Source organism: Natator depressus, chromosome 14 (assembly GCF_965152275.1).
Source record: "Natator depressus isolate rNatDep1 chromosome 14, rNatDep2.hap1, whole genome shotgun sequence".
Classification (NCBI taxonomy): Eukaryota; Metazoa; Chordata; order Testudines; family Cheloniidae; genus Natator; species Natator depressus.
This window is the reverse complement of record NC_134247.1, coordinates 14744251-14760589: the sequence shown is the minus strand read 5'-3', so window position 1 is coordinate 14760589 and position 16339 is coordinate 14744251. Positions and strand designations below refer to the sequence as shown.

At 48.5% G+C, this 16339-nt stretch overlaps 2 protein-coding genes across 2 annotated transcripts in view; both read left to right on the top strand.

The window, feature by feature from the left end:
• SLC25A19 (solute carrier family 25 member 19) overlaps positions 1–6424 on the top strand; it is an 18937-nt gene extending 12513 nt beyond the window's left edge. Inside the window, exon 8 of the mRNA XM_074971948.1 lies at positions 6315–6424. Coding sequence (XP_074828049.1) covers positions 6315–6327 — 13 coding nt within the window. The 3' untranslated portion in view covers positions 6328–6424. The remainder of the gene's footprint in view (positions 1–6314) is intronic.
• Positions 6315–16339, top strand: MIF4GD (MIF4G domain containing). The gene is made up of 5 exons (XM_074971953.1): positions 6315–6448; positions 11271–11380; positions 12174–12329; positions 14192–14284; positions 15305–16339. The coding sequence occupies exons 1-5, from the start codon at positions 6367–6369 to the stop codon at positions 15530–15532; spliced, it is 669 nt and encodes a 222-aa protein (XP_074828054.1). The 5' UTR covers positions 6315–6366; the 3' UTR covers positions 15533–16339.

Here is a 16339-nt window from a genome sequence, read left to right as displayed (position 1 = left end):
TGCAATGGAAAGAATCCGTCTGGTGGTAATCACTGACCCCAAAGAAGCTGAAAAGTAAGAGCAGCAGTTGAGAGTTGCCGCCTGATTGTGCTGGCTGGGGTCTCTCAGGGCGCTTTCCTGGTGGAGGGGCGAATGTACGAAGGATGCCTATCTTGCATTTGCATTCCATGCTTGAACTGCTGCCTTTCCTGCTTCTGCTGCTGCTGTTCTTGGCGCTGGGTTTTTTCCTGATCTATCTCCAAAAACCCGAACCTGAAAGCAAGAAGAATTAGGGGTAGGGGTGGTTCTTCTCTATGCAAAGAAGGCACCAAAGATGCGAGCGCTCGAGTCCTGAAAAAAACTCTCTGGCAGAGTGAAGAGAAAAGCCGGAGCAGGTTGGTGATATTTGCAAATCTGTCTGGGCTGGGCTGCTCAGAAACAAACTTTTGCTTCTTTTGGGTGGAGTAGCAATTATTTTTCAAGCCGGGACATTTCTCTACTGACTTTCTCGACTGCTGTCCTGCTTTTAAAGCAAACCAAACACCTGATTCCTTGATCCCGTTCTAGGCTTTTTCAGTAAATTTTTTGTTCGTTGTTTTTTCCTCATCCAGGGAGAGAGTTTGTAATTTTAATGGTGGCCATAATTTGAGGCAATTTTTCTGGAGTTTTTGAGGCCTAAAATCACTTTTTTCTCTTAACCAGCTAACCTAGATAGATAAATTCCTAAAAACAGGTGATAGGGCAGGCACTTCCATAATTGTTTTATGCTTGAAATTTACATTGATATCCTGATTTCCCCCCTCCTGCTGACAAACAATGGGAAAGTGTTCCCCTGCTGTAAATTAATATATAGGTGGCTGTTTAGGTACCATGGTGATGGGGTTCCTTCTTAAAAGGTAAATGGATAGAGAGACACGCCCCTAAAATTGTGTTATGAAGTAAATCAACCCACATCAAGTTCTGGGTATTTAACCCCTTCTCTCAGCGTGGACCTTCAACCCCACCACCATTATCACCAGCCACACCCATACACATTATAGATAACCCAGTCCTGGCAAGGGGAAAATCTTGACTCCCTGTTCTATCTTTTATTCATGGCTCTCATTACCAAAGTATCAAAACGCCTCACAATTTTAATGTTTTTATCCTCAGCACCCCTATGAGGCAGGACAGTGCTATTATCCCCATTTTACAGTTGGGGAACTGAGGCACAGAGAGACACTGACTTGCCTGAGATCACACAGGGAGCCTGTAGTAGAGCAGGGAGTTGAACCCAGGTCTCCCAAGTCCCAGGCTAGCATCCAAACCACTGGGACTGTCCTTCCTCTCTTTTGTAGTGGTTTTAGTTGGAATCGGAGATTTTAATGTTGGGAGAACCCTGTTATGCTGCCTTACTGTTTTTCCTGCCCACATGTCAGGAGATGAGTCCCAAGATTTGGGAAGGGGTATTTATAGTCAGTCACTTGAGTGAGGGAACCTCAATCCTGTTGCTCACTCTTACTGTTTGTATGGAGCCTTCTCTGAGCTCTAATGTGGGGAGGCTGGTATTGGACTGACAGGACATAGTTGGGAGTAGTGGAGGTGGGACTCCCACAGCAGTGTTATAAAATATGCCAAGGAACCAGCAGCAAACTGAGTTGCTTGGGACAGTTTCAAATGTACCAAGTCCTGTGTTTTATCCTGCTCCTCCCCAGCAGCCATGTAATGACTCTTCTGTGGTGAGTAAAGGATCTTCAAGGACAGATGAAACATGTTACTGGTGGGATCACTTGTTATCATCTTAAATTGAGTTATTTTCTCCTGGGCTTCTGAGGATCTCTGATCCAGGCCTGGGAAGCTCAGTGTTCGGGTGTGGAAGGTAGGCAGGAGCTCATCCCCCCCCCCCCCCCACCTCCCTGTGGCAGTATTAAACCTATGAAGGTGCATTGTGCAGAGTGATGTGCTTCTAGCCATGGCAGCAGCCCACATGCTGGGGTTGGTAAGTGGCTTCGCTCTGCACTCAGCTGGCAGCTCATCCCCATTTGGAGGGGTGAGACCCTCCTATTCTCCAGAAACCTGAACAGGCTCAGATGAAGCTGAGTGCTTGCACAGTTAGTAAGAGTGCTGGGCCTTCTCTCCAGCCAACCCACTTGACTTCTGGGTGCTCTCACCACACATTCTCTGAAACACTCTCATCCTCTTCTTTCTGGAGAATGAGCAGCAACTGTGCTCTGGCCCAGATGTCTGTGGTAGGAGACAGAGGGAGAGAGGACCAAGAGAGGAGAAATGTGACTGAGTCTTTAGAGGATTTAATAAAAGAAGGGAAGTCTCAAGCTGTGGCCTGAAATTCCTGAGAGGCCAATGGGGGTCACAGGCGCTGGCTTCTAATTTTCCCTGGGGGTGCTCAACCCCTGCTCAGCCCCAGACCCTGCCCTTCATAGAATATCAGGGTTGGAAGGGACCTCAGGAGGTCATCTAGTCCAACCCCCTGCTCAAAGCAGGACCAATCCCCAATTTTTGCCCTGATCCCTAAATGACCGCCTCAAGGATTGAACTCACAACCCTGGGTTTAGCAAGCCAATGCTCAAACCACTCCTTCTCCCAAACCCCCACCCTGTGTCTTCCTGCCCCCGATCTGGCCCCACCTATTCCCGCCCCCACTCCACCTCACCTATTCCCTGCCCCATTCCGCCCCTTCCCCCGAGCGCACCCCATCCCCGCTCCCCCTTCCTCCCAGCGTCTCCTGCATGCTACTGAACAGCTGTTCTGCAGCATGCAGGAGGCACCGGGAGGGAGGGGGAGCAGTTGATCGGCGGGGGGGAGCTTGGCTGGCGGTGGGTGCAAAGCACCCGCTAATTTTTTTCCATGGGTGCTCCAGCCTTAGAGCATCCACGGAGTCAGCACCTATGATGGGGATGTTTGGTTGTCAATCAATAGAAGCTCCATTCTGCATATCCACAGTGTATGTGTCTGCCCCAGCCCCTGTGTTCTGTTCCTGCCCATCTGCATTGCACAAGGAACTGGAGTCATGCTGTGTGGCTGGCCACTACTGAACTGACTGCCAAATGCTGAAGTTAACAAGCGGGAGGGGTATTGGGACCAGGTGGCAGATACTTGAATGCAGTCATAGATTTTAAGGCCAGAGGGGACCATTATGATCAGTGGGTCTCAACTTTTTTTACTGGTGACCCCTTTCATATCACAAGCCTCTGAGTGCGACCCCCCCCCAATAAATTAAACACACTTTTTACTATATTTAACACCATTATAAGTGCTGGAGGCGAGTGGGGTTTGGGGTGGAGGTTGGCAGCTCGCGACCCCACCATGTAATGACCTCATGACCCCCTGAGGGGTCCCGACCCCCAGTTTGAGAACCCCTGATCTAGTCTGAGCCCCTGCGTAGCCAGAGGCCAGACACACTCACCCACTGATTCCTGCATAGAGCCCATATGTCAGAGGTTTTCATGTTGGGGGGCGCACAGAGGAACGTTCGGGGGTGCTAGCGATGATGCCAAGTGCCTCAGGCTTTGGCTGTGGGTGGCGGGGCTTGAGGAGAGAGTGCCACCTCCACCCCCTGACTTACGTTAGTGGGCCACCCAGCCTGTGAGTCAGTGTCAACACCTCCGTGCCCAGCAATGGCTACGCCCCAAAAGACCATTGCACACACCTTCCTCCACCCTGAAAATCTGAGGGGGGGAGGTTCAGGTATTGGGGAATGCAACCAAAAATTGTAACTCAAATTGGGGGCTCAGCTCAAAAAGTTTGCAACCGGTGCCATATGTTGTGGCTGAGCTAGGCAATCTTGTTTTTAGAAAGATGCCCAATCTTGATTTAAAGACTTGGGTGTTGTGTTCCCTGCTCCCCTTTTGCTCCGTGATCTTCACTGCACTGAGAGTCATTGATGCTGCAGTGTCCCTTGGAATAGAGACATGATGGGACTCGGGAGTAGTGAACACAACTGGGATTTGTTGTTTATTACGCTGAGCATTCATGGCTGGTCTTCACAGGCCCTTTTCTCCCCAAACATCCCACCAGTGCTAACCACAGTAGGATCATTTGATAGACACAGCACTGGCATTTTTACTATCAGGCCATCTGCATTTGCTTTGAGCAGGGTTAGTTGATGCAGTGGTAAAAAGGCCAGCAGCTATGGGCTCTCTACACTAAGGCGACCACTGGCTGGGAGCTGTTCGTGTGTTAGCAGTGGTGGGATGCTTCAGGGGAAAAAGGCTAGGGGAGAACCAGATCCTGTAGCCTCCTAGCACTCTAGCTTGCAGCCTAAGGTGGAGGTGCTGCACAGTGTTACCACGCAGGGTGTGTCAAAATGCCAGGCCGGACTCAGCAATCGGAAAGTGGACTACCACTACTGCTTACCCTACCGGCCATTCATGAAGCTCTGCCTGATGGAATGACATCACATCCTCATTAGGAAAGAGAAGTTTAATCGAGAATGCACACAGAGCTCTGTGTGAGTCATCATCATTGCTGAATCTCAACATCTGTGTCTGCTCTCTGTGAGAGATGGCTGCCAAGATAGGCAAAATATTCTACATTTTCCAGTTCTTCTTTTTCAGTGTAAATCTTCCTTGCTGGGTCTGATGATTGACCAGGGACTGGCTGGTGGAGAACTTTTGTTTTGCTGATGTTTAGAGTTAGTCCTAGGCTTTTGTAAGCTTCAGAGAAGCAATTTAGGGCTGTTTGTAGATCCTCCTTTGAGTGTGCAACTACAGCACAAACATGTGCATACTGAAGTTCGGTTATTGTTGACGATATTACTTTAGTTCTGGCATGCAGACGATTTAGTTGAGAATACACACAGAGATCTGAGTAAGTACGTGGTATAAAACCAAGGAGGAGTTTACCTCGAAGAGACGCCTTGTGGACAGGGAGCAAGAGATTGTAACTTGTGTGAATTTCCGTAACCAGAGAATGTTTGCTAATTAAACATTGCTGTAAAACCAAAAGGGACCTCCCATCTCCTTATAAATGCATTAGGGGGTATAAACTATATCTAAACCCAAGTCTCTAGGCAGACAACATGTTTGACTACAGGAGAGTGTTCTGCTGTCCGGAATGTAGTCAGACACAGAGCTGTGAGAGAGCTAGAAGGTCTCTGCTGTGTTTGAAAACAGGAAACTTGCAATGACTGGGTCTGATTCTGTGCTGTGCTTCGGGTACAGCCGAGCGGGGAGCAAAGGTGGCTTTACCCCACCTTTGCACTCTCCAGTTTCTGGGCTGCTCCAGGAACCAAAATGACGCTTGTGTCAGTTAGAGCATTGAGGGGTTGCTCTAACTTACAGCAGCCTGTCCCAAGCTGCTTTTGGGCTGCAGGGCTATACCCTCTTACTTCTGGCACACCTCTTATATAGGCCTTCATCTCGCTAATCCCTGATATCTGCTTCCTGGGCAGTTTGCACAGTGACTGTGGAATTCTGATGAGCTGGCAAAACCCATTGAATGCTCCACTTGGACATTTGCCCTCCCAGTGTTTGTGACACAGGCCACTGCAGGCCTGCAGTAAACATTTGGTGCCGCACCGACCAGTGGCTGGTCTCACATTAGGTAAGACTGGATGCGTATGTGAAATGACTACTCCCCCAAAATAACTAAGCAGAGGAAAACCCAGGAGTTTCTAGGATCATTTCGTACAAGGGAGAATAATGCGAGCTCTGAAGGAGACTAGAGACTTAATAATGTTGTTGGCTGTAGAATTTGCTCGCTATCTCTGTTTGCCACAGTGAGCAAGATTAATCTCTGGTGCAACCCCTCTGAAGTCGATGGTACTGTGTGAAAGCAGCTCTGCTATTAACTGACAGTGCAGGAGGGAGGTGGACTGGATGATCATCCGTATGTTTTGAATCTTTCCTATGTCTTTGAGCAAAATCAGCTGAATTGTGGGTTCAAAGCCACATGCGAGCAAATGAATCAGCAGATCCATGCCGTGCTCTTGTGTGCATTTCCCTGTGACAGGCTCAGGCTGTTACTCCCTTTAAAATAACATATTTTTGTTGCCTCTGGGTGGGCTGTTTGTTTTTGAAGTTGCAGCTCAACAGTTTAAACAGGTTATTATATCAGAAAATATATGGTCTACCGAAGAGAGCCCACTGGCCCAAAACCCCTTGTTAAAGTGTGGCAGACGGAAGGGATTATAAAAAATAGTAGTGATGGTTTCCCAGGATTTGGGGGGTGCAGTTTGAAAAAATCTTACAACCCCAAAATAACTGAGTGCTCTTTACATTAGTGAATTGGTTAAACTATACAGTACTCCAGCGTTTCCCCAAATGGCAACAAAAACACCAACACTTACCCTCACCCATCTCCCTGCCTAACTAAGCCGTGTTTGATCTCTTCTTCAGGGTTTGCCACTAACAGCCACTTCCCTAACTGTGCTGTCGGAGCAGGCCAGACATGGGAGACACGGGCAAAGAAGAGTATAAGATACAGTCGTTCGACACCGAGACGCAGCAGTTACTGAAAACTGCTCTCAAAGGTCAGCAAGCACCTGTCTTTCCAGCCCCCATGCCATGGCTTTCATGCCCAGGCTGGCTGGCAGATCATTCCTGAACAACCAGATGCCATTTTGTCTTGTTAACACTGATGGCTCCGAATAGGAGAGCTATGTCAGAAATGCCACTAGGCTGCTGCTTGGCCCCCAAGGCCTTTTCCCCACCATGGGTGAGCTAGTGCTCGAACACACAATCTCTACTCCCTGCCACCTCCTCCCTGAGATTTAAGGCACAGTTGTCTGAGTTCAATTCCAGATTCTGGAGGGGCGTGTCCTCTAGTGGTTATAATCTTTCTGCTCCTGTGCCCTCAAACTGTCTCTGTTCCCATCCACCGGCCATCCCTCTATTCATTCTCCCCCACTCCCAGATTCTGCTCTCCCACCCTGCCACTATCCCCCCATCCCCCTACTCCTACCCCAGCCTCTGCTCCTGCCCAGTCCCCCCATCTGCTGTCTGTCTCCCCCATGCTCCGAGTCATCCCTAGCTACTTCCCCATCCCCTTCAGCAAATAATCAACATCCTCCAATCCCAGATTCTGCACTCCCACTCCTCCTCCTGCCCCAATTCCCTTTGCTCCTATCCAACCCCCCTACCTTGCCTTCTGCCCCCTCTACCTTTGTGCCTATATATTCTCCCATTCTCCTCCCCTGCCCTCTGTACATCTCTCGCCCTCTGGCAACTGCTCCCCTTCTGCTTCTCCCCACCTCTTGCTCCTGCAGTCTCCCTTCTTCCCCCTGCCACCCCATTCCTCGCTCCTTTGCATTGCAGTCAGGGAGCTTCCTCCTTCTCCTGGGCCCACCAGCAGGGGGAGCATTGAGAGCACAAGGGAGAGTGTCTCACTGCTCTTAGGTTTCAGAGGGGTAGCCATGTTAGTCTGTCTCAGCAAAAACAACGAGGAGCCCTTGTGGCACCTTAGAGACTAACAAATTTATTTGGGTTATGCCCAAATAAATTTGTTAGTCTCTAAGGTGCCACAAGGGCTCCTCGTTGTTTTTTCCCTGCTCTCAGTTCTTGTGCCTGCTGCCACGGTGGCGTCTGACAACCAGGAGAAGCAGTTGCAAGGAGAGTCCTGACCAGTCCCTGCAGACCTAGGTTGAAGCATGCTCAGTGCAGCCAGAATTGGCAGAGAATTTCTCCACACGTTTCTAATGAGCACAGAATCATAGAACTGTAGGGCTTGAAGGACCTCAAGAGGTCATCTAGTCCAGCCCCCAGCGCTCAGGACCAAGTAAACCTAGACCATTCCCAACAGGTGTTTGTCCAGCCTGTTCTTAAAAACTTCCAGTGATAGGGATTCCACAACCACCCTTAGAAGCCTATTCCAGTACTTAACTATCATTATAGTTAGAAAGTTATTCCTAATAGCTAACCTAAATCTCCTTTGCTGCAGATTAAGCCAATTACTTCTTGTCCTATCTTCACTGGACATGGAGAACAATTGATCACCGTTTTCTTTGTAGCAGCCCTTTATATATTTGAAGACTGTTAGCAGGTCTTCCATTAGTCGTCTTTTCTCAAAACTAAACAAGCCCAGTTTTTTTAAGCTTTCCTCAGAGGTCGGATTTTCTAAACCTTCTACCAGTTTTGTAGCTGTCCTCTGGACTTTCTCCAATTTGTCCACATCTTTCTTAGAGTGTGGAAACCAGAACTGGACACAGCACTCCAGCTAAGGCCTCACCAGTGCCGAGTAGAGCGAGACAGTTGCTTCCCGTGTCTTACGTATGATACCGCTTTTAATACAGCCCAGAATATTAGCCTTTTTTGCAGCTGCACCACATTGTTGACTCTCAGTCAATTTGTGATGCATTATAACCCCCAGGTCCTTTTCTGCAGTATTCTTGCCTAGCCAGTTATTCCCTGTGTCATAGTTGTGCATTTGATTTTTCCTTCATAAATGTGTAGCTTTGCCCTTGTCTTTACTGAATTTCATCTTGTTGATTTCCGAACCAATTCTCTAATTTGTCAAGATCGTTTTGAATTCTTATCCTGTCTTCCAAAGTGCTATCAACCCCACTCATCTTGGTGTTATCCACAAATGTAATTTATAAGCATACTCTCCACTCCATTATCCAAGTCATTCATTAAAATATTGATTAGTCCTGGACTGACCCCTGCAGTATTACATCCCCACAGTTTAGCAGCAAACCATTGATAACTACTCTTTGGTTATGGTCCTTCTACCAATTTTGCACCCATTTTATAATAATTTTAAGCTAGACCACATTTCCCTCTTTTGCTTTTGAGAATGTCATGTGGGACTGTGTACAAACAGAACACGTGTAAACTGAAGGGTTTTTTGTAGCTTGTAACTTGGCCAAATTTGGGTGGAATGTCACTCCCCAGCACCAGGACCACCCCTCTTGCCAAATGTGTGAGTCTGTGCCTCAAAGCATGGAGACCCTATACTACAGCATCTCAACTAAACAGTTGTAGGAAATTTTTTAACATGAGTAAACAACATGTTTCCCCCTAATTTCATTCTTAGAAACAGCTGAACCATTTTAGCTGAAATATTTCAAAAACTTCAGCCTGAGGCAGGCATCCAACATAGAAAATTTCATGTCAAACAGTTTGTTTGGCAAAGCTAGCAGCTGAAAACCAGGTCTTATAATGGAAAGTGTAGGGCAGTGGTCACCAACCGGTCAATCGTGATCGACTGGTCGATCCTAGAGGATCTCCCAGTCAATCACAATCTCCAGTTGTGCAGCAGGGCTGCCACTAAAGCAGGCTCCCTGCCTGCCCCAGCCCCACGCCGCTCCCGGAAATGGCCAGTGCGGCCCTGGGGGGAAGGGGGGACAGGGGTCTCCCTCTCCGTGCTGCCCCTCTCTGCAAGCATCGCCCCCGCAGCTCCCATTGGCCGGGAACAGGGAGCTGTGGCCAATGGGAGCTGCGGGGGTGATGCTTGCAGAGAGGGGCAGCACGGAGAGCCACATGCCCCACCCCAGGAGCTGCAGGGGCATGTTGGCCCCTTCCGGGGGCGGCATGGGGCCAGAGTAGGCAGGAAGTCTGCCTTAGCGGCAGCCATGCTGCACCGCAGACCAGGAGCCGCCGGAGGTAAGTGCTGCCCGGCGGAAGGCCACACTCCAACCTCCAGCCACCCTGAGCCTCCTCCTGGAGCCAGCACCCCATACCCCCTCCTGCACCCTGAACCCCCTCCTGTACCCCAAGCCCAGCCTTGAGCCCCCTCCCAGAGCCAGAACCCAAAAACCCCTTCCTGCACCCCAAGCCCCAGCCCTGACCCCCCTCTGAGCCAGCACCCCGTACCCCCTCCTGTACCCATGCCCCAGCCCTGACCCCCTCACAGAGGCAGCACCCTGTACCCCCTCCTGCACCCCAACAATCTGCCCCAGCCTGGAGCCCCCTCCTGCACCCAAACTCCCTCCCAGAGCCCACACCCCCTCTTGCACCCCAACACTCTGCCGCAGCCCAGAGCCTGCTCCTGCACCTAAACTCCCTCCCAGAGCTTGTATCCCTCACCCCTCCTGCACCCCTGCCCCAGACTCAGCCCAGAGCCCTCTCCCACACTGCAAACCCCTCAGCCCCAGCCCAGAGCCCACTCCCCAACCCCAACCCCAGCCCAGTGAAAGTGAGTGAGGGTGGGGGAGAGCAAGCGACGGACTGGGGGAATGGGATGAGTGGGACGGGGCTTTGGGAAAGGGGTGGGGCCTCGGGGAAGGGGCGGGGAAGATCCTGAGTTGCCCTTAAATTCAAAAATGATCTTGGGCGTAAAAAGGTTGGAGACCACTGGTGTAGGGCAACCTTAACTATAGGCAGCGCTAAGGGTGCTGCCTACAATAACTGTAGAATGTGTTTATGTATATACATACTACTGCTCCCAGCTGGGTGGAATTAGAACTGGTCATTTGTGTTTTAGGCTCTATGCCACTAACAAATTCTCCTGTAGGTCAAGTGGCTAGGGCTTCTGCTTTTGACCAGAAGGATCTTAATTCTGTGTGCATTGTCACCATGTAGTCTCAGGTCCTGATGGTGCAGCACAGTGACAACTGTGAAGTTCCATTGTGGCTTCCAATTATAGGCGTTAACTCTTGCAGCCTCCTGTGAATTAGAGCAGTATAGAATCATAGAAATGTAGGACAGGACATTGTCCCTGTTTTTCAGGTGTGGAAATTTAGGCACGAAGAGGGTAAGTGACTTGCCCAAGGTCTCACAGAGAGTTGGTGGCAGAAGCAGGAATAAAGTGCAAATGTCCTTACTCTTGTACCCTTGCTCCGGTCACTCCTCAGCCTGTTACCAGCATCCTCCCCTCGTCAGGGGCTTAACAGACACTGCCATATTCATTTGTCTTTCATGCTTTTTAAGCATTTTTTTCCCCTTCTGGAAGTTTGGTGTCCTAGGGAAAAGCCCAGGTAGGAGGGGTTGGGGTTGGAGGCCTCATAGGGAAAAGCCAGCCCGGCTTCTCAGCTATAGCATCTGTATTCAAAACATAATGAAAATTTGCCTATTCAGCTCAAATTTAAACTAGCCCCCTACTCTCACTCTTTTCCCCTTTCTCCTCCCCTTGTGATGACTGTCCCTCTGCCAAAAAATGCTAAGCACCCTCTGAAGATGCCAACCCTGATGCAGTCTGTAGGGGGGCTACAGCAGCTGAGTTAATTGCCTCTGGTCCCTGCCAGCCTGGGAGTGAGCCTGAGTTCTTACAGCATGGTAACACAACACACTGCCATGTGCACCTTAGCTGCTTTGCTGGTGGTCTGAAGCACGAGCAGGGAGGGTGTGAAGTGGGGAATCTGTGCAGTGTTTGGAAGTGAGTGTGCTGTGCTGACGGTATCATCTCTTTCCCTGCAGACCCCAGCAGTGTAGACCTGGAGAAAGTGGCTAATATAATCGTGGATCAGTCCCTCAAAGACTCTGTGTTCAGTAAGGAGGCTGGGCGCATTTGCTACACCATCATCCAGGTGAGAGGATGTCAGCATGCTGACAGCAAATCCGTAGTGAGTCACACAGCCTGCCCTTCCGGATCACAGCTAGTGCTAGTGGGTACCCTGGCATGTCAGCTGGGCCTGCCTCAGTCCTATAGCATTTACAGAGAACTTTTAATCTGCAAAGCACTGTACTAGCACTACTGAGCCTTCCAATGCCACCCTCTAGAGGAGTATCATCTCCTTTTCAAAGAAAGGGGAAATTCAGGCACACAGAAGGAAAGACTTGCAAAAGGTCACGCAGGGAATACAACCCAGCACCTCCTTTCTCCCAGTCCTGCATTCTGATCACCAGGCCAGCTGCTCTCTGTCTTTGTAAATGTTTTAATGGAGGCTACCACCACGTGCCCCATCTGCCACAGATATGCAGAAATCCAAACCTGCCCCCGTCTGTGAGTTCCAGTTCAGCCTGAGAAACTGCGGAGGGTTCCCTAATCTTGGGGGCAGTGGCCTTCATGGCAGAGGAACTTATCCAGCATATATAAATGGTTTATTTCCATAAGATCAGGAGTGAGGCTGGCCTATGGAATTCTGCATGCTGGGAGGAGATTCTCTAGCTCCAGTGAAGCAGTGAAATAGAGGATGAGAATGGGAAAGGATGTACAGGCCATGACAGTAGCCTCAACTCCGCTTGCAGTTAGACTCCCACCAGTCATCTTTCTCTGTGCAACAATGGGAGTCTGATAATGAGTGATATGTAAAGACACTAGTAATGTGGGTACCCACATTGTCTCCCCCCTCCCCTTTCCTCACTGTTCTGGGGTCCTAGGCAGAGAGCAAGCAGGTGGGCCAGAGCATTTTCCGACGGAGTCTGCTTAACCGACTGCAACAGGAGTATAAGGACCGGGAAGAGCTGCGAGCCCGCTCACCCCAGGCATGGATCTGTTACGTCACCTTCATCTGTAACATCTTTGACTACCTGAGGGTAAGGTGCCTATGCAGAGGACATCCCTATCTGCTGCCTTATGGCTAAAGAGGATCTGAACCAAACCCCTCCAGAGTTAGGGGCCAGAGTTTGGAACCTGGAGTGAATTCTGAATTTTGTGGCTAAACCCAAAAATCTTGATTCTGAACCCCTTACTCTTTGTGTGGACTGGGGATCTGCATTCAAACATTACAGTTCAGGCTCTTCACTATTGTTATGTTGCCCTCTGCATATTGGAGACCATTGCTTGCTGTTCCCCTTATCAATAAAGTAGGGGATGAAGGAAGCGTTGTCGGTATGTAGAGCTGAGCAAATAATTCTTAACAAACAAACTTTGAACAAATTTAGCATCCCTCACAGCTCCTGGAACAGGTGCGCATACCTTTATTCGTTGCTTGGCACACACTTTTTGGAGTTCTTTGCTCCAACTGATCTCTAAATTCAAGTCTCGTTGCTTAATTGCAATTGGTTGGGGAAGTTCCATGGTATTATTTCCTGTTCCCTGACTGGACGAGTGCTAAAGCCCTCCCAGCATGCATACTGAAATTAGTTTTCTGGGAGCTTTGTGCTCATAGAACTCATGGGCTCAGATACTGGTAGGCAGTGAAGACGAAAGGACTGTGAACACATTTGAAATGTGGGAAAAAAGCATGGGTTTAGCAAATTCATTTTAAAATATAACCAAATATTTTTGGAAAATGTGTATTTTTGCATCACTGTCCCATCTCTGTTGGTACCTTTGCCCCATGCAAAGATCCCTGGTCCTCTGACTAAGAGAGACGTGTCTATATGGTCTCTTAGGCAAATCCTGCTAACAGGAGCTCTGAGCCAGAGTGACACTGTGACCGGTTTCCAGGGGAGCAGTTCCCCTCCCATTTGAGAACAGTGAAGGAACAATTCTTTAAAAATAAAACTCTTCCTCCTCTACCCATGTTATACCAATAAATTAAAAACCAGCAGGATCTTATTAAAGGGAAAAAGGCAAATACCACATTTATTGTGAATACAGAAAGAATCATAGTAAGCAGTTAGTTACAGCTATAACATTCCATTCAATCTCATATTTACACACACACACACACACACACACACACACGTTCTGCAAGGTTGTTATCATGGTTACCAGCCTTAGAGTTGCTCATGCCAAGCCACTGGCCAGGTGGCCTGGACATGAGGAGGGAGCAGGGCCTTGTCAGATGCTCATCTGATGCTCCTGGAAGTTGCTTTGCAGAATCAGACCCCAAAGTTCTCACTTTTTAGAGTCTATTTTTATAGGAATTTCTTCCTATGCCAGTCTATGGGAATTGCTTCATCATGCTGTTGCTGAATCAATCAGCAGATAGCACATTCCTGACGGCTCCAAGAAGTTATCTTGTTCTTTGGTTCTCCCATTCTTGAGGCTGTTGGGTGGATTCCAGTCTGCCCTCCGGGGGTCCTCTGGTTATTTCCACTTGACGCCTTCTTCAGCCGATGGACACTGGATTCTTAGGCTGGCACCTCCCTGATCATTCAGTTATTATCCACACCAAGCATCCATCCACATACATCCTCTATCTCTATTTTAATCACAATTGTTAATACAACAAAAGGGCGGGGAGCCTCTGGGTGCTGTTTCTGTTGTTAGAGTATTGCTTTGAGTCTCTCTCTGTGTGAATTGCTTTGAGAACAGACTGTCAATTAGCAGCTTGCAAGTTTCACACATAGAGGGAGAGAAACAGTACCAAAACCCAAGAGACCTCTTAATTAGTAATACCCTGGAATTTAAACTATGGGGAATCAAACTCATTTGTGATTTTAATACAGAACTTCTTTAATATGATCCAACACCCATGAGCTGATATGTGCATCCGTCCCATTAACAGGTGAACAACATGCCCATGATGGCACTGGTGAACCCAGTTTATGAATGCCTGTTCCGACTGGCACAACCTGATAGCCTGAAGAAGGAGGAGGAGGTGAGCGCTGGTGGGACGCTAACACGCAAGGAGAGTTTGTACAGCCAAGTGACTGGCAAAAATACTGTCCTGTAAGGGCCGCTCAGAAAGGTTTGAACTGATGTCTGGACCAAAAGGGAGGCATAAAGCCAAACAGAACTTATTTTTCCCTTGTACCTATTGTAAGTGGGGTGGGGGCAGGGAACAAGGGAGGCTTGTAAGGTGGGACGTTCTCTGCAGCCCCAGAATGGAGGAATTATGGAGGTGCTGGTGCATCCATAATTATGTTGCAACCAAGGTTCCATTCTCCTCCCCCATTCCAAACATTTTTAGTTCAAACTCCAGATCTGACTGTGGCTGATGTAGCTGTGCAGTGATCAGAGCCTCTGAATGCCAAAAGCACTGAAACAACCAAAGGACTGTTATAAAGTTCATAAGCCACTGGACATGAATTTTGCTTTTGCTTTGATGTTCTCCCTGGCATCCTACCACAACATACCCTTCAAGCACTCAGCCTTACCAGCATCCTGCTCATAGCACAGGTGCTGCTGTTCATTGTTAGTTGTGAGAGCAACCACCATATGGTCAAAAGAATCCAAATCACCCTGGAAACAGAGCATGGTTCAGACAGTTCTGTCTGTTCTGTTCAGGTGCTTACACTGCACCCATTGAAGGAGCTCTGAGGAAATGGTGATCTAGCTTTTGCCACCTGCTGGGACCCTCAGTATGAGTTGATGCAGGTCTAATGGTGTGAATTGCTGCCAGCATGTTTCTTCAGTAATTTCATGTGTGAAGCTGTGGGATCTCATGGAGACACCTCTTTCTGAGAGAGAGCCCCCTCCAAGCAGCTGTCAACATTCAGGTTCCTAGTCACTACCAGAGATTGATGGCAACAAAGAGTAGATGTAGCAGAAATACAGGGGAACAGGGTGGGGAGAACCAGCCTGGATTAATTTAGAGGTGCTGGGGCAGGAGCTCTATTTAGAAACATCATAGACCCACACTCCATCTTAAGGTGGCCTTTTCCTTTCCTCTTTTAAGGTGGACTGTCTGGTGCTGCAGTTGCACCGCATTGGTGAACAGCTGGAGAAGATGAACTCCCAGCCAATGGATGAGCTCTTCTCCCTTCTCCGAGATGGTTTTCTCCTGGAGGAGGGGCTCAGCTCGCTCTCTCAGCTCCTGTTGCTGGAGATCATAGAGTTCCGGGCTGCAGACTGGAAGATGACAGATGCGGCTCAAAAATACTATTACAGTGAAGTCACAGATTAAACCTTCCACAGCCAAAACTCTCACCCAGGGGCTCAAATAGTTTCACCCTGGCACTTTCACGAGCAAACGTCACAAATATGTTTCAGATATTTTTAAGTTAACATTTTTTCTAATGCTTTTTCTAAATAGGATTTATATTGTTTACTCCCAATAGACCCTTTGTACTGTGCTAGACTGCAACAGGGGACAGTTTGATTTGGGGGCAAGGGCAGTTTTAACCTAGCTAGAGCTTCCACTGTCTGTATTTATGGCCCATGTTAGTTAATGCCTCTCAAACCATTTTACAGTAGCAGTCAGGAAAGCACAGCCAATGGTTTATACTGAGGTCAGCTCTTGTGTGCCAACTCTGTCAGCCACCAACCGAGTTAAGACAAGTGGAAGGAAAAGCTTTCACAGCTTATTTGGAAAACTCCCCTCTTTGCTGCTTATGACACATGGAATCTGAGCCCATAACACACAAACCAAGTTTTAAAACCAGTCCTCCAGGATGAGTCTCACCTTGTTCCCTGTGAAATCAATGGCCCTTTACATGGGCAATCTATTATTTCTCCCAACCCTGCCCTCTGGTAGGCTGGGTGCCTGTGGAAAGCAGAAGCAACACCTGCTCCTGGAGGAAGGAGACACCACCCAGTGTACATCATAGCAGCAATTTCCTTGAGCACATGTAGCTAGAAACTGTTTTTATGAGTTTTATATAGTAACCACTATGGAATTTTTTTTCTAAAAAGCAATGTAATGAACTTCAATATTGTACATTTCTGTTGACAAAAGGGACAGGTAAAGGGGAAATAATGTGTTCTATTGAGG